Raw genomic sequence first — 19,318 nt, forward strand, 5'->3', positions numbered from 1 at the left:
TCGTGGTGTTTCCACTGCATGGACCCCTGCTTGCCCTCAGAGTCCCAATGGTAGATCCAGGCTTCGTCCTTAACTTCTGTAAATCCATTGTTCGCAGCGTCATACAAACATTCGCTACGCGGTGTAACACAAACACTCTACTCACGGCCATTGCTTTGCCCCGACTGACCTCAAATTGTGCAGCGGTGTTCCCCATAGTAGCCTTGAGGTGCGTCGTTATGCTCCGCCCCTTCCTGTCTAGGCAGATAACTTTTTGGATGCCCCTCGTAGCTACAAGAAAATATGATGAAGATATGTACCTAGATGCAACCAATCACTATATTAATCTTTATTTCCCGCTTTTTAAAAATAAATCCCCTCCCTTTTACTTGTCTTATTTCTTTTACACCGAAATTTCCTAGGCTCCAAAATGTTCATAATGTTTTTGAAAAAGGAATTTCCAAGTTAGACATGCACAATTGACAACAATGAGACCGAGTTAGGAAGATGGCTAAGTTAACCAGATTGCCATCCTAACAGGTTTTACTATACAGGGTATTTCAAAACATCACCGACAACGTTTGGGAGATGATTCGTGACACCAAGATAAGACGAAAAGTATAGGTCAACCTGGCTGTAAAAATCCGTCATTTCGGAGTTATAGGCTGCCGAAAGCATGAAAAACGAACTTTAAAGGTCCATAGCTCCAATACTATGGGACCTACCGTAGTCGGGTCCAAGACTTCACTTAGGAACTGGTATGTGCTCTATTCAAATATCCATATTTTAGAATCCTGCGGTAGTTCTGCAACGATTTTTATGAAGGTAGTTTGTGAGTACTTCAAATTATATGTCCATAGCCAAACTCCCTTTATAAAAATTGTTGCGTCAGTACCGCAGGATATTGAAACATGTATTTTTGGATAGAGTACTATTATTTTGTCTTGACTCGACTATGGTAGGTTCCATAGTATTTAAAGTTTTTTTTTCATGGTTTCTGCAGTCTATAACTCCGAAAAAAAAAGTTGTGTACCCATGTTTATAACAACAACAAAAAACATTTTATTGTTTATTTTAGCCCACAGTCCAGATAATATATCAACACGGACTAATTTCATAAATGTATACACATCATTTTATGAATGTTACGTTTTATTATTATTTTCTCTTCTTACAACTTCGTTACAGATAAAATTCCTTTTCTTATATTGTCCTTTTATCTATATATTCAACAACATAAATAATTTCTTCTTTTCTTCTTCTTCTACCAAGCAGTTTGTATATATTTAAGCACCGTTATCCCAAAATCAAAATATAAAAACAGAAGTAATCTAATGCAATGATACACGATATCGTTGTATGTTGGTCTACACTTTTTTGTCTATCTTGGTGTCAGGAATGACCTCTCTTCCCAAACTCTGTTGGTGTTGTTTTGAAACACCCTATATATGTAAATTTGTTCGATGTGTACCTTCTTTGTAGAATCCAGATGGAATTTCAATAAATTGACTTGGAAAAGAGCCTACAATTTATAGACAATATTATAACGATATTTGCTACGTTAAGATCTGAGGACTGTAGTACCCTAAAGATTCTCAATCTGCCAATGATAGAAGAAGACCTATGATTATGATGATGATGATGATCATAACTTATTACTTATTAATTCGATGTTCATCTCAAAGCTTACCTTATCAAAATTAAGGAAATAATACGGATCGTCTTCCAATATTAAGAGATTGTAATCACAAGCTATTTTGTAAATCTCTTCTTTTCTTTTTGTTGTGATGTTGCTTCCTGTTGGATTACTTCCGATTGGATTGAGGTACAACAACTGGAAAATAAGATTTAACAAAAGAAAAAGGTAACAAAGGCAAATAAGAAATACTACTACAAAAGTGAGGAAATATTAACTTATTTTTATTTCAAAATTAAAATTGAATTTAAAATTATGAAGGCGCATGAGAGAATGACTTAATTTTTTTTTAAATGGTTACTTAGCAATATATCCTCCCGTAGTAAACCTAAATGCTTTTCAAACTTCTGGGAACAAGAAGCTAGTTCCCTCTCCAGTGGTAAGGCAACGAGGATAAAAGTGGATGAGAGAAATATGGTATGGGAACAGGAATACATACCACGAAAATAAATACAACGTGTAAAAGATGGGTACTAAAAACCACGAGCAGAGCACAGAAAGAGAGATGTGAGTTGGAAGAAGCGTGGTGACTACTCTACGTCATTGTTGCCAAATCCAAAGTACACATCAAAGGTAGGTAATTAGATTTTATGAATGTTGCCAGAATCCGGATTTAAAGCCAGTTTATATTTATGAATAAAAAAAATGATTCTTTAATCTCCCGGGTTTATTTCCTGAACATATCTTCAGGATTCAACCTATTCAGGTTCAGGAAGAACAAAACTAAAACAAAAATTTAAAAAGAAACGCAAAAACGGGAGATTAAAAAAAATCGTTCTTTATTCATAAATATAAATCAGCTTAAAATCTGGATTTTTAAAATTATTTTAAAGAATTTATTTAAAGAAAGAAGAAAATGTAATATATTGGGTGTATCCAATATATTAAAGAATATACATAAAAATACATAAACATATTAAATTATAAAATAACAATATACAAAATATTAATGGAATAAAATAAAAGAATAAGAAAAAAATAACTGCTACAGAAATTAACAAATCAAATTTCCTACTTGTAAGTGCTATTACATCTCTAAAGGAAATTAGACTTCCTAGATTCCTTTTATTAGTAGTTTAACGTACCCAGTATTCAGAGATGAGAGGACATAGGACTTCCAGAAGTCATGTCTATCTTCCGGTGTCGGGTAACTTAATTCAATGCACTTATTTCTATATTGCGAAATTTTTGTATTCCTAATGCAAAGAATAAAGAAAAGATAGAAAATGGCTCACATAAGCAAATGCTTGTATGTGAGCTTGATTCTCATGTTTTGTTTATTTATTTTCTTACCGTAGCATATGAGGTTTATAATTCTTACCTTTAGCTAACAATAGTTTTTTTTTTAAAAAATACTTTATGACTCTTTTAACCACTGTAAAATTAAACTTTATATGCTTTGAAATTACTTTCCTCTTTGATTCAGAGTGGGAGTTCATTATAGATCTTCGGAGCTCTGTAATATGTTTGATATTGAGTTATAGATTTACTCGTTGTTTTAATTTCTAAATTTTTCTTTGTGACATTTCTGGTTATATACATATGTTTTATTACGTCCCATTTATTTCTATTCTTTTTAACATATATTAATACTTTCTGCAAATATAATTTTGAAAGTGGTAATACTGAAAATTGGTTATAGAGTCTATCTAGTCTACTTTCAAGTCCCTTTTTAAAACATATTCTTACAATGTTATTTTGCTGAACAATCAGAGGTTTTAAATGAGTAGGGTAAGCAGCTCCCCAAATTAATATACCATATGTAAGTATACTATTTACCAGAGCATAATATACAGTACGTAATATTTTTATGCTTCCAATGTTTCGCAATTGAACAAATTTATATAATAATTTTCTTAGTATTGTGACAATATGTGTGATGTGAGAACACCAGCCTCGGATTCGGGAATGCAGGTTCCCGCAGGAGCCTCACTTCGGGTGCCCCATGTATCTTTTTTCATGTACCATGTAGGAGTCTCACAAAATATACTAAATTACAGAATCTTGTAAAACCTTTGCGATGAGGGGTGGCTTTTCTTCATAAAGCTGTCAGCTTCTATAACGCGTGGTAATGGGGCCCCAGGGCGGGGACCTATTCTGTTTATGGTGTTAACAATAATTTGTCAAACGACTAACAGAGGGCCACAGCAGAACTTTATAAAAGTCGGTCTCATTTCGCATGTATATGCCCCCAATACATATTTAGATAATATGATGCTGGGGCCCCATTCTTCATTTTGTTGAAATATATTCTTACTAGGCCCCAGACAGGATTGTATAATACAGGTCTTTTTTTACAGAGTCCCGAACTGTTATAATCATTTAAGAATACGTATGGACATTTTTACGAGCTACCCGGTGTTTGAAAAAACAATTAAATGAGTTTTGGGGAAATAATATTACTTTTGCTTTTTTTTTTTGTCTTGTCCTTTTTTTCTCTGTATGTTAACATTTCCCTGTGTAAAAAGGCAAAGTTATGCTAAGCTGGGAATTCGTTCAATAAATAATAAATATTCAGAGAGGGCCCCGGCAGGAATCCCTGCCCTCCTTACCTGGCCAGTCCGGGCCTGAAGAAGACAATTTTAGATGCTTATCAATAAATATACCTAAGTATTTTACTTTATTTTCACTAATAAGAGGACTACAGTTACATTTTTCAGTATTTTGACAATAATGCAATTTTAATGACATGTTTTCTGGCTGTCCTGTTAAAGTTGGCGAAAACGTTATATACCTTTTTTTTTTCAGCATTTAATACTAACTGATGATTATCAAGCCATTGTTTTACTTTCTTCATTTCTGCTTCAGTTTTCTTGAATACATCTGTCCATGTTTTACCAGTAAATATAAGAGAGGTGTCTTCAGCAAATGATTGTATATGTCCGTCCATTTTTAAATTACATAAATCATTTATATAAGTTAAAAATAATATTGGGCCTAATACAGTTCCTTGTACGACTCCTTGTTTTACATATGAATAATTGCTTTAAAAATTACCTATTTGGACGGCCTGTTTTCTGTCTTTCAAATAACTGTTAAACCAAGATAGCCATATACCCCTTATTCCACATTTTTCTAGTTTATTTAAGAGAATTTTGTGTGATATTGTGTCGAATGCTTTAGCTAGGTCTAGGAAAACTGTAATTACTTTTTCAGCTTTATCAATGTTTTTACAAATAATTTCTGTTAAATTGTATACCGCATCTGATGTACTTTTACCTTTTTGAAATTCAAATTGATTTGAAGAAAAAATATTTTGTTCAAGAAAATTATCTAATCTTCTCTTTATACATTTTTCTAACAGTTTAGCACAGTTACTGAGGATTGATATAGGTCTATAGTTATTAGGATCAGCCTTTGAGCCTTTTTTATACATAGGTTTTATTACAGCAGTCTTAAAATCATCAGGAAATACACCTGTTTCTAAGCTTAGGTTAAAGATATACTGCAAAGGTTTTAGAGCTAAACAGCAAATTAAGCCGTATCTGTTTTGTCATTTATAGACTACGTGGTTCAGTGTCAAAAGAAACTTTGCTATTATTGTACTATGGTAAGTTTCAATCCTTGTTAAATTACGGAATAATTTTCTGGGGAGCCTCCTATTTCAGTGTTATTACTTTTCGTCTACAGAAAAAGGCAATAAGATCTATTTTTAATCTGTCACCAAGGTCCTCCTGCAAAAGGGTCTTTCAGTCAAATAAAATTTTAACTGTGCTTTGTCTGTACATGTACAAAAGTATCATATATGTAAAGAGAAATTAAAGTAGTTTTCTTCATGTTGATGATGTACATTCATACAACACACGACAAAAGAATAACATATTCACAGCTTACCAAAACTATGCGTGCACCAAAAGAAGTGTTCTTCCTATGTCCGCTAAGCTGTTTAATAAGGTCCCAAGTTATTTAAAGGATATCAAAAACATACGGAATTTCAAAAATGAATTATTTAATTTTTTGTGTAACAAAATGTATTATGATATTAATGAATACTTGGGTGATAGTTTGTAAAATAATGTAATATCAATTATATTGAAATGTCTTCTTATTATTTGACAAGTCCTATGTACTGGTCTCTGACCAATAATGTACGACATGGATGAATAAAAGAATGAAATGAAATGAAATATATTTGATTTCGTATGTTTCAATACACTTGCTGATAATCCATCTATACCAGATGTTGTTTTTGGTGATAACTCATTTATGAAGCGTTCAATTTCCTGTTCAGTGATTGGAGTGAAGAATATAGAGTTTACTGCTTTAGTTTGGGAACTCAAATTAAAATTTATTTTATCATCAATCTCTTTGTTAACTTTTATTTTTTTTTTTATTTATTTTTTTTTTTTTTTGCCAACACTAGAAAAATGCTCATTAAAACTTTCAACTATTAACACTGGATCACGTTCAAACGTTACTAGACCATTTTTAGTGTTTAGTTAATTTATTTCTAGTTAATTTATTTTTTGTCATTTTTATCTAGAATATCTGTTATTACCTTCCATAATTTACTAATATTGTTATTGCATAATGTAATTTGTTTTCTATAGTAGTCATTTTTAACTTCTTTTATTAATTGTGTAAGTTTATTTCTATACCTTCTGTAATATTCGTTAAATTCTAAATCGTTTTGTTTTTTTTATTACTAAACGACTTAATCTATCTCTTTCTCTTACAGAGGTGACCAATCGTTTTGTTATCTATGGTTTTATTTTGCAATATTTACTACTTACTTTTTTTATTTTTATTAATACGTGAATTACTTATACAATTTTTCATCATTTGGATGAAATTCGAAGTTGCAGTATTAACACAATTACTCTGTATCACCTGATTCCAGATACACTTTTTTCATTTCTTCATTTAATAAAGTATAATCTATAATTGTTGTTTCATATGACATTTTTCCCTCTTTTGCATTGTAATGGGAACATTTATACTAATGAGAAAGTGGTAAGTTATACTTGTTTGCAGCACAGCTGATATGACATTCAGTGGACTTTAGTGCTTTAAAAAAATATAATCTATACAAGTCTTGCTACATATATTCTGTAACTCTAGTTTGTTTATTTATGCATGAAACATAACCATGACTGTATAGTAAGTTTAAATACGTGTCTATATTTTCACAGTATTTGTCACTTAATATACCTAGATTGACATCACCTAAAACCAAAGAGCAAGTTGATGAATTTTTAAGCCCATTATTTAGTGATTGTATAAATGCTTTCTTATCACCACTTGGGGTGCGATATATAGCTATTATATTACAACCTTCTGCATTGGTTAAATAAAAGCGCATTCCAGTAGCGTCAGCAAGATTCAGTTCCGTTACCTTGTCATTGTCAACTTGTTCGTTTACAAATATCATGACTCCATCTGCACGTGTTAAAGACCTATTTGTATAATAACAGCGATATTCGTTTATGTTATGTTACAAGTTGCTTCATTTTTCCATATTTCTGTTAAGACAATTATATCTACATTTATAGCAATATTTTGTAACAATACTAAAAATTCATCTAATTTTTTTCTAACACTTCTAATATTCAATTGAATAAATGTAATCCCTGTTTTATCATTAAATAATTCATTAAAAGAGTCTATACCATTACAGATGTTAGTGTCTATATTTTGATATAAGAAAATGTCATTAATTACCTGTTTCATCTTGAGTTAAGTTGACAGTCCTGTTGAGCCACTTACTTGTGCATGTTTTGTAGGTCTTCTAGCATTTTAATATGTTTCACTCGGGATGTTTCGTCTTTCCTTAGAAGCACTTTTCCATCACGCACCCAAACAAATCGGAAACCATTGTTCCTGCCGAATTGTTTCGTTTCGTATAGCACTTTTCGATTTTTTGGTGTTAATTGTCCATTAACAAAAACTCGATTGTTCGGGAACTAAGGTTTAACTTCTGATGCTAGTAAACTCTTGTTTTTCTCGAAACTTCTGAATCCAGTTTTCCCTAATTACCTTGGAAGAAAGTTTAGCTATAATTATTTTGGGTTTGTCTCTTCTTGATGTGGGAAGTCTATAGGATTTTTGTATATCTTCAATTTTTGTTATTATTCCAGCCGCCTTCGCTACCTTCATTACCATTTCATTGGTTTGTTCTTCTTTTGTCTCGGAAATTCCAACTATTTCAATAATTTCATCTAACTGCTTTTGTTCTAGTTCACTTACTTTCTCCTCTAGTGTTCCAATTGCTTGTTTCAATTTTTTGTTTCCGACTTTTTCGTTAGATCACTAACTGATTTCTTTAGATCACAAATTTCCTTAGTAAAGTCATCAAATTTGTCCGATAGAAAGTTTATGGTTTTCTCTAGATCACGAATATTATCTTTCATTTGCATAGTTTTTGGCATCTTTGCATGAATTTCACTCACTTGCTGCACTAACTTCTTCAAGCCAGTATCTTCGTTTAGTGTACACTCCACACTATTGCCCGATTTGCACACATCACACTTCAATTGTTCTTTTCTTGCTCCTAGTTTTCGAATATTTTCAGCATTTTTCAAGGATGTATATACATTTGGCGTGAAAATAATTATCACAACCACCGGTACACGAAATAATTTCTTTCAGATTGACGGCTGAAATTTCTTTCTTACAACTACCACACAAATCAGACATATTTGCAATGAAAGCAAATCTGTAGGAGCGATTGTACTACACGTCTTGCTTGCACGAGCGATGACACGAGAGTTTTGGCAACATTGATAAAATCTGGTCACCTATCTTTGATGCATATTTTAGATCTGGCAATAGTGATGTAACACTGACACCGCGCTTCCTTCAACTCAAGTCTTCCTTTCATTCACTGTGCTCTGTTCGTGGATTTTTGGTATCCATCTCTCATGTTATATATATTTGGTGGTATGTATTCCTTTTTACCATACCATATTTCTTTCATCCATTTTCATCCTTCTTACCTTACCACTGAAGACACAATTAGCTTGTTGTTCCGATACGTCTGGAAAATATTTAGTTTTCTTACGGGAGGATATATTGATAAGTAACCATTTGTTTGTAATTACTTTTATTTTATTTATTTAACCCTTTAGTGTGTTGGTAAGGAGGCACAGAGATTTGAGTATTCTTTCCCCTGTCACGAAAATCAACAGCACGACTTATTCTACTGACATTTAATTATTTCTCAACCAAATCACTATTTTTTTTAACGCTTGTTCAAGACTTTGGCCACCAAATTTTCATTTTCTTCAGTAAACAAAGAGTCAGCATCAATTTGAATGCCGTGACACTCAGTTCTAGATCATTCACACATAGAAGAAAGAGCAAAGGGCTACAGGCATAACCTTATAGTACATCATGACTAATGCATCTTTCTTATAACAAAGGTGGCCGAAATTTATATTATTGCAAATTTCAATTACCTGCTTACAATTCGAGAGCTAGATAATTTGAACCACTTATATGTCTTACCTTTTCAAACACCAGAGCATGTCAATGATACTAAAAGTGGCCTTTCCGAAAGAAATGTAACTTCAAAAATTTAAAGAATTAATTTATGTTTGGGATTTTATAAATCCTTGGAATGTCTACTAGAAAATAACATGATAATTTTTTCTAAGTCTCTTGGCGAAGAAACACCACGTACAATTTGCAGTGGAAAGATAACTTATGAACTATGTGAATTATTGTAAACTATATATAGGCCCTATATATTAAATAAATTTTAGCATTATTTTAGTAAAAAAAATAAATGAAATGATACCACACTTTATCCGGGTAATTTTACGTGATTGATCCGCAATATAAATAATATTAGAATGGACTAATCTGTTTAGAAATAAAACATGTTTGAAAGCGAGGTGTTACGCACACCCCAGTGCTGTTTATTTTGTTAGTACTTAAGTAATAATATTTATTTTAAGATTTTATTTCTTGACTTTTATTAATTTGTAGTAAACATTTCAAAAAATAAATAAGTAAATAAAACTGCTCATTAAGTTGTCTTGTAGAAATTTGAAGCTAATTAGCAAGGATGTTATAAATAGAGGATCTGCCCATATTTATCTTCATTCTATTAAATAGATGAAGCCAAAAAATAACCGAACATCGCCACGTCTGATTGGCTACTCTCGTTTCTGTGATCGTCTGATTGGCTAGTTTCGTTTCCGCCATGATTATTGGCTCAAAACATTGCGATCCTATTGGGTGGAGTGGGCAGAGTAGGGGTGGCGAAACTGTGACGTATGGCTTCAAGATTTTGTTATAAGGGCAGATCCTCTATTTTATAAAATCCTTGTTAATTAGATTGGGATTATGTATATCCAAAGTTGGTAAATAAAGGCAATCTAAAGTAACAATCTTTCTCCTGAGTTATTAGTAGAAGATGGGTCATGTTCATGTTTCCCTTCTAAGTATTAGCACTATTACGCAGTTGCCAAGTACAAATATATTGGCGTACTAACTGTATAACTGTACACGTGTTTTCTTTCTTTCTTTTCTTTTCTTCTTTCTTCTTCTTTTTACTTAATTCAAGACAAATTCTGTCTTAAGTATTATATGTAGTTTATTTCTTAAAAACGTTTCGTGTTAATACATTTTAATACAGATGTTGATTCAGTTACATTAAGTTGAATTTGAATGTGCCCCTTACCTAGTAAATTTCGTGTTTCCAGCACCAAGTGTGTCCGATCTACGTGTCACGTCTACTGACTATCGCCTGGCATCCAAGTTTCTGTTGCAAGGAGACTGTCTTGCAGTTGGATTATGGGTATTGCGTGCCACACCCTTTACAGGCTTTCCACAGGCCGGAGACGTTGTAGACTCGAAGATGGGACAAGCACCGCCTGAGGAGTCCGACAGCATAACAGTCCATTGGGCTGGTATTCGGGATGTCAGAGAAGGAAGTTACCGCAATTCCAGTTTCCTGTTCCATACGGCGAGAGAATTCCAGCTATGTTTTTGCCATGTAGTTGGATGCCTTGTCTTGGTGCAATTGAACCTGGTTCAACACAGCATTGATTTTGACGTTTCGTTCCACCTTTTGGAGACGCAGTTTGCTTCTGTATGATGAACCCTTTTGAGAAACGGTTCTAGCTGCTCGTGTCGGTGTGGTGGGTCCAGAACTTGATGCCGCATATTTCCGTATAACACGATTCAGTGGCACCACCTACACGAAAAATACGCACTTTAACATTTCTACGATGTATTTCGCGGTTAACATTGCGTCGGAGAGGGTCACAATGAACTTCTCCCAGATCTGTTTAATTTTGGCGGTATCAGACTACGCTCCAAAGGCGGATCCAGGACCGACTTCTGCGGGGGGGCGGGGGGTTGTCATACTGCTACTTTTAAGGGCTCCAAACTTTGGGATGGATTTTATTTATATATACAAAATAAGAAAGTTTCCTCTTTTGGAGGGCGATCGCCCCCCTGGATCCGCCCCTGCACGCTCGACCACATTGCTTTACTGCGTGACTCGTGACAATCTCACGGCGATAGGTTGCGCATGCGCGCTATAGTTGGACATTGCATTTGGCTCAATATAATTGAATCAACCTCTTACATTCAGTTACTCTGGTGTTTCTGCTTCTATATTCGCAAAAGTCTGGTGTATATATATTAAAACTTTGTAGGAAATCACGATTTCTGTGCTGAGTTGCATGTACACTCATGTCCAAAATGACTGTCGCATATCTATAACTGTCTTCTTATAAGAATATAATTTGATAATGAATTTGCAGGATACTTTTAATACTGATACTATGTGTATAATCGGGAAATGTATATTTGTGGTAAATTTCATAGGAAAATAATTATAAATACGAAAATTAGAATGATTAAATGTTGCTAAATGAACAAGAAAGTTTTATTTTTGTTTTATTGTTCTTATTTACAGCCCTTTTGACATGAAATTTGCCACATACATGTCTTTGCCGATTATACACATACTAACATTGTAAGAAATACCGGGAGAATTTGTTATCAAATTATATTCCTACAACATATTTATAGACATGCGACAATAATTTTGGACATAAGTGTACACCCCACCCGCCAAACAACGTAACTATTTTAACTTGATAAACAGAGGGGATAAGAAAACAAAAGCTATTATTTTAAAATTAGTTAACCTTACCTTAGGAACTCCTTTCTCCTTTTGTCCATCTTCCGGTTTCCACTTAGCTGAAAGCGCTTCTTTTAGTTGTTGGGGACACATCCCATCCTTGTCTTGTTTTACAGGTACAAACACTGGATCGTATGGATTTAGCTTATTTAAAAAAGAAGAAGCAAAAATAAATAACAATATAAAATAATAAATAGACAGAAAATAAGGGATTTATAAAGGAAAGGTAACCAAGAAAGTTCTTTCGCTTTTTCACCCACTACCTTCGAACACCGGTATGTCACCTAAGACGTACCTGGAAGATCAAAAATAGCCCCCATCAGCATCTACGATCTTTTCTGCCAACGTTCTGAAAGGCCTTGGATTCCATCGCGGTAAAACTTGGTGGGCCGTGAAGCGAAGAAGGTATCAAGTGCATTTTGCACCTCTACTAGGGATTTCAACTGGTGTCCTCTAAGGTGATTATCCAAGAAATAGGACAGGTGATAATCGGGCGGTGCAATGTCCGGGGAATATGGCAGATGCAATAGTGTTTCCCATCCAAGGCGTAGAATGGTGTCCCGGGTCATACTAGACAATGTTGTCCTGTAACAGGAGGACCCCTTTGCGATTCAGAAATGGTGACTACAGACTTTTAGTTTTTCTTGAACACAGCTCAACTGCTGACAGTACAAAGTTGCATTGACGCTCTGACCAGCTGGTAGCAGTTCCGATTCACGATGCTGCGAGCAGTCCACCAAACACACAGGAGGACCTTCTCCTGGTGCAGTTCTGGTTTCGGCTGCTTTGGAACCCGTTCATGGGAGGCTAACCAATGATGATGGCGCCGTGGAGCTTCGTACAGGACGTACCTTCTCGTCACATGTCAACATTTTGTCCAGAAATGACTCCTTCCCCAGACGAGACAGCAAAGAAACACAGGCGTCTGTTCGCGTTGCCTTTTGGCCAGGAGTCAAATCATATGCGACCCATCGATCCAACTTGTAGTGTTTCCCGAGTTGATGAAGGTGCTGCCGAATGGTTTCTCCACTCACAGTGAATTGTAGTCGCAGTTCCTCACATGTCTGGACACTGTTCGCCTCAATTGGTGCTTGAAGATCTTCATTTTGTACATGTGTTGGTCTTCCGGCACGTGGTTCGTCTTGGAGTAGTTCGTCACCGTCTGCAAACTTGTTAAATCACAGCTGCACTGTGTGCTTAGTCACGACACCCTCACCAAAAACCTGGCATATCTTCCGCCCCGTTGCAGTAGCGTTTGACTCCAATTTGAACTCGTACAGCATACGCGCCCTTATGACGCTCTGTGGAAGTCCCATGTTCACTCTGTTCTTACGCAAGTTCACGGTGTAAATGAACTGCCACAACCAGGTAGTATGTTGGATATACCCAAACCAACAACTGACCTTCGCCTTATCACCATTTGCATTCAACTCAAGGTGTGAGGGCCAATGGAACACAGACCTTCAGAAAAAGCGACAGAACTTTCTTGGTTACCTTTATAAAATAATATTTGTGTTCCATCATTTATGTTAGAAACAAATACAGTAAAGCATAACTTACAAAAAGATAAAAGATAATTATCAAAAACAAAGCATAATATGGATAACTTTACTAATTACATACTTGTTAAAATGATCGTATGCTACTTTTCTATTAAATAAAATACATACGATAGCCATAGTTCCTGAATATATAGGATCTGGCACCACTACTGGCTCTCCAGGTTCTAACACCATTTCAATCACTTTAGCCATTCCATCTTGACTTCCGGTCGTGACGATAACATCTGTGTTATTCCACAACGGCGGGTTATGAATTGTCTTTTGGAATTCTCTCAATTTGCTAACAAGCGGAGGAAACCTTAAAAAAGAGCAAGTAATTTATTATAATAATACTTAAGATGTTATTATTGTATTTCCAGTGATTCAAAATTAAGAATATTCTGAACATGAATGATATTTTACAGCTTGAAGAGAAATAAAGGGATTTTAAATCTCTTCTGAATTGACAAGCTGAAGCTACCACCATCACAATAAACAAGTAGCATTATTATTATTCATGTTTTTTTTATTTTTATTTTACTGTAAGGGAATGTATAGACAACGTATTCATTATTTGTAATGTTCTGGAAGCTGTGAAAAGCTTTTAAGCTGTGCCTGAAATTTGTTAAATGAATGTACGAATTTTGTTCATTTATTACTTTCATATAATTTAGTTATCTACGTACTGTTTCTTACAAGAGGGAAATCATAACAAGCCAGCTGTTAGATTCCTCTTTGATTATTTTCTTCTTATGCTTGTCAAAGGTATATTAATTTAGACAAGGTAATATGAGACGAAGTCAAGGGCCTGGTAATTTTTGGATAGGTAAATGTCTCAAGTGGGAAAATCATATTCATGAACTCAAGAATAAATTATCTAGTGTCTCGTTTTATGTTAAAGCGCTAACAGAAAAAATAGTAAAAGGGATTTGATTAAGGTTTATTTTACACAACCCTTATCTTTGATTCAGCATGGAATTGTTTTTTTTTTTTTTTTTTTTTTTTTGGGGTTACTTGTAATCTGAGTTTATTAATATTTAAAACCAAATGAAAAAAAAAGTGTGACCATGATTGAAGATATTCCTCACACACATTAATGTAACCATTTTTTAAAAATGATTTTTTTTTAAAAATGTTACACATTATTGTTTATCAAATGAAACAAAGCTAATGAACAGTGGCGGATCTAGAAAGTAAAAACTAAGGGGGGGGCGCCAGAACCCAGACTATGATAGGTATATCATGAGTTTACTATAAACTTTCAAAACACCGTGTGCGTGGGTTTTCTCGGGGTTCTCCCGTTTCCTCCCACTTTCTTCATTCCACCATTTCATTCATTACTCATCATCACCGTCTCCTTTAGCCTAACCGGCAGAACGTGGGACGTAAAACTCAAAAATTTCATTTCATTTTATAAACTTTCAAAAATATATAAATAATAGCTTCAATTATTTTTGTCATTAAAAGAACTGTAGGGGTGTAGGCCCCCAGGCCCTGGGTTAGATCCGTCACTGCTAATGACAATAACTATATATATATATATATATATATATATATATATATATATATATATATATATATATATATATATATATAAGAAGAGTGGTATATACCTGGAGTTTTCTGTACTAGACAGATGGATATTCATGTGAATTCTACATTTAACTTTGGAACAAAAGCTTTTGATATTCATTGGAATTAAATTATTTAACGAATTGCTAACACAGCTAAACCACTCAATAAAATATTGGTTTTTAAGAACAAGACTTGAAAATCGTGTTTCTTGTTAACAAAATGACAAGGTTCTCCACTATTCAGTAATACCCGGGAACACATAGGGGGGTGCTCACGCACCCCACTCGGTGTTTAAACAGTGTGGAAATAAGGAATATGCCACTGACGGTGCTACCCTCTTGTGTATTCCTAGTTTATCATCTGACTGCAGCAGAGAGGGGTGCGCCGTTCCATTGCACAGAGAAAGTTTAGTCAGAAGTCGGAAAAAGTGTGTTATTTTGCTGTTTGGGGTGTTGTGGCACCCCGCCTATGTGTTCACGTATATATATTTTTTGATACGTCACTTTCATTAGAGATAAGACATTGAGTGTAGGTTGGCTTTACAATCATGTGGACTTGCAAGGCTTCATCCTCGAAGGTGAATAGCATGGTACTTTTTAGAAATGCTACGCAGAATAGGGGAATGTCCTTCACACGACAACATCTATTGCGTGAGTTGGGAATGCAGCTAGTGACTCCCCATATGCAAAACAGGCTCAGGACCCCCCTTTCAACTCCTCTTTCAACCATGATCAAAGAAGTACTTGGTGTAGAAGATGACGTAGGACAGGCTCATGTACCTACACCAAAGCAAGGCAGGTGTTACTTGTGCCCGAGATCTGCAGATAGGAAGACAAAATCATTCTGTACCGGGTGCAGCAAGCCAATTTGCGCTGAACACAAGAAGTTTGTTTGTGGCAACTGTGTGTAATCAAAACTGAGGTGTACTTCAAGAAATTATTCATTAAATGCTTCTTAAGAAAGGTGAAAATGTGTTTCTTTCAAAAATTAAAAAAAAAATCTACAAGAGATCCACATATACTTATGGGGTGCTAGAGCACCCCACTATGTAAGCACGTGTGTAAAATTTCCCTATGTGTTCCCGGGTTAAATGACAAGGCATTTTGTTGAATTTTGGAATCACTTCTTAATATCGTACATACTGACAACGTTTGGGAGGTGATTCCTGACACCAAGATAAGACGAAAACTATAGACCAACCTGGGTGTACAAATGCGTCCTTTCGGAATTATACGCTGCCGAAAACATGAAAAACTGAATTTTAAAGGTGCATAGCATAGCTCCAAAACTATGGGACCTATCGTAGTCGGGTCAAGACTTTACTAAGGAACTAATAAGTGCGCTATCCAAAAATACATGTTTCAGAATCCTGCAGTACTCACGCAACAATTTTTATAGAGAGAGTTTGGCTACGGGCATATAATTTGAAGTACTCACTAACTACCTCTATAAAAATTGTTGCGAAAGTACCGCAGATTATGAAACATGGCTATTTGGATAGGGCATATACTAGTTCCTAAGTGAAGTCTTGACCCACTACGGTAGTTCCATAGTACTGTAACTTATGGACGTTTAAAATTCGTGTTTTCGGCACCCAGATTGGTCTATATTTTTGTCTTATCTTGGTGTCAGGAATTACCCCGAAACGTTGTAGGTGTTGTTTTGAAACACCCTGTATATAAATAAAGCAAACGTATTACATTGTATTAGGCAGGATCTATGAGATGAGAGGCATTGCCTTGGCTTAGGAGATGAGAGGTCCAATTAGGAACAATTTTTACCAGACCAATGTTTCCAGCCCACTTGCAATATGTTGTTTGTACTTGACAAACCGAGATCATAGTACACTCTAGCGGGATCCAAGTGGGAGCAATCGGCTTAAGTCTATCCCTGCTATTAGGTCAGATTTATGTTATTTGTGATAATAAGAGCTGTATACAGTAAAACTGCAATTATCCGGACTTATGACTGCTGGACGCAGTCCGGATAATCTTTAAAATAACTTTGCTGAACAAAAAATGTAGACCTAATATATGTTAAAAATAAGGTGTCTTTTATTACAAACAATTAAAAGAAAATACACTATAGTACGTTCTTACATATCTTTAGAGGTATTATAAGTGATGGCGAGGAGTCGTGAAGCTTCACCTAGATTTACAAATTTCACCACCCAATAGAACGTAAGGGCGTGTCCCGGTCGTCAACCCTCACTCATGAAATTTTATCAATATCGTCTTTTGCGCTATACGAAGAACATCTCCTAAGGGTACAGTGTTGTTGGATTGCCGCTAAGTTTCGTTGTGTTGTTTTATATTTTTTGCTATTTTTATTATTACTATTTAATTCGAATAATTTTTAGTGTTTGTATTATAGTTCTTTAAGTGCTATTTTCTTTTGCTCGTTTTCCATGTTTTCTTAAGTTCGGCAACTTTGTTGGTGCACTTTTCCTGTTTCACTCTTTTTTCTTTTTTTTCTTTTTCAAGTATGTGTTCGGAAGGCATCTTCACGAATCTTACCGAATTCTTCCGATGCATCATACTTATGGGAAAGCAGTTGTATGATTTGTGTAGAGCCCAGGTTTCATCAGTCGTCGCGGCCACTATAGTAGGATACCTCCAACAGTTTTGTTGCCGTAGACACTTGTTTATGTGCTGCGATGTCCCGCAAATATTATGTGTGGTGGCATTCAAATTATTGCTCTGTACACTTCAAGGCAATATCAAAATAAACGAATGTTTCACTTGTAGGAGACCTCTTTGGCAGGTTGAATTGAAGCCACGTCATGACCTTCGTCCACCTCTGAGGCTGGAGTACTACGCTATGAATAATTTCATTATCCGACAATATTTGAACTCCTAGGTCCGTTGAATGACATTTTATCGTCTGTGTTGCACTCAGAAGAGCTGGGAACTTTCTCGATGATATTCTGGATGTCTGCATTTGATAGTTCATTCTTATGGTTTCTTTTCGTCAATAGCTTTTTAAATTTAATTTTTTGTTTACTGATATCATTTCGGATTTTTGGCGATCCGAATAATTTTAATTGGAGTTTTACTGCACGTATTCTGTATTTGACGATCTGACAATTAATTATGTACATCAAAGACTATAAATAAATAAATACTGAAAGAGTTACTACTACAGGGCGGGCGGAAAATAACCTCCTATTTTGAATTGTGAATTTCTGCTGATAGTATGTGTAGATAGCAATGAAAATTATCTTGTTTTATAGACTAAAGTATGCTATTTTTTGTATTTTTTCAGATCCTTTGAAGCCATAGATATGCCAGGACCATTAAACATTGAGGAGAGAGCCAAAATTCCAACAAGATTTGAGGTATGACAGTCTGTAATTCAGATCCAATGGTGGTGGAGGGGTCAACATACGAAGCATGCTGTTCTGGATTCAAAAATAATTAAAAATTGCTGTAGAAAACTAATGAATACCGCAAGTGTCGTGGACATTATAAGAGATGAGGTAGGCCCTCGACTTCAGTATCACAGGAAAAGGTAGCCACAGTGAGGAAGATGTTCGAGCGAAACCCTTCAAAATCAACAAGGCAAGCTGCAAGAGAAAGTGGCATTGCACGCAATTATGTGCGTGCAATTCTCCATAAAGAGCCATGGAAGGCTTATTATGTCCAAAAGTTGCATCCAGATGATTGCGATATTGAATTTTGTGAAATGATGCTTGCGTGGCATGATCCACATCTGTCTGAAAAAATTCTGTAGAGTGATGAAGCTGTTTCATGTAGAGAGGGGGGAGGGGATTCGTTAATCGTTATTATATCCATTATTGGACAGAAGGTGATTCCAACGAGATCGTGGAAAATGAAGGTCAAGTCGAAAGTTACAGTGCGATATGGATTAACTTCTTCCCGCATTGGACCCTGTTTGTTAAGAGATACTTTGAACATTGAAAGATACCTGGAAATGTTAGAAAATTTTGTATGGACTACAATTTCTGAATGAAATGAGTCACATGAACTGTTACTTATACAAGATAGAGCTCCCACTCATCACGCCTTGCTTGTAAGGTAATGGCTTGACGAACGCTTCGAAGAACTCTGGACAGGTCGCCGGAGTACCACAGAATGACCAGCGAGAACTCCAAACTTCACCTAATGCGAGTTCTTTTTATAGGGATGGGCAGAGGAAGAAGTCTATTACAACAAACAACAAACTCTTTGGGAACTTGAGAATAAGATCCGTGAGGTCATAAGTGCAGTTCGAGTTGAGGTCTTGAGGAAGGTCGTATCGAACGTACTTGTTAGTTTGAGACAATGTCTAGAAAATACTGGCGCACACATTAAGTTATAACTTTTCGAAAGATAATGGCATGTAACAAACTATGCGTACAAAAAATTGAGTTTAGACTATACCTACAATATTCCAGGAGGGAAAATGTTAAAAATAGCCTACCCTATA

General features: G+C 35.1%; 1 protein-coding gene across 2 annotated transcripts in view; it reads right to left on the minus strand.

The window, feature by feature from the left end:
- Window positions 1–19,318, minus strand: part of LOC145669491 (kynurenine/alpha-aminoadipate aminotransferase, mitochondrial-like) — a 78,843-nt gene that overhangs the window by 25,862 nt on the left and 33,663 nt on the right. For both annotated transcript variants that reach the window (XM_081737668.1, XM_081737669.1), the window contains 3 exons: window positions 13,445–13,634; window positions 11,787–11,918; window positions 1,670–1,813 (listed from right to left, as the gene is read on the minus strand). In XM_081737668.1, the coding sequence (XP_081593794.1) occupies window positions 1,670–1,813; window positions 11,787–11,918; window positions 13,445–13,634 (466 nt within the window). The remainder of the gene's footprint in view (window positions 1–1,669; window positions 1,814–11,786; window positions 11,919–13,444; window positions 13,635–19,318) is intronic.

The sequence above is a fragment of the Thermobia domestica genome, chromosome 14 (assembly GCF_964235325.1).
Source record: "Thermobia domestica chromosome 14, izTheDome1.hap1.1, whole genome shotgun sequence".
NCBI classification, from domain to species: Eukaryota; Metazoa; Arthropoda; class Insecta; order Zygentoma; family Lepismatidae; genus Thermobia; species Thermobia domestica.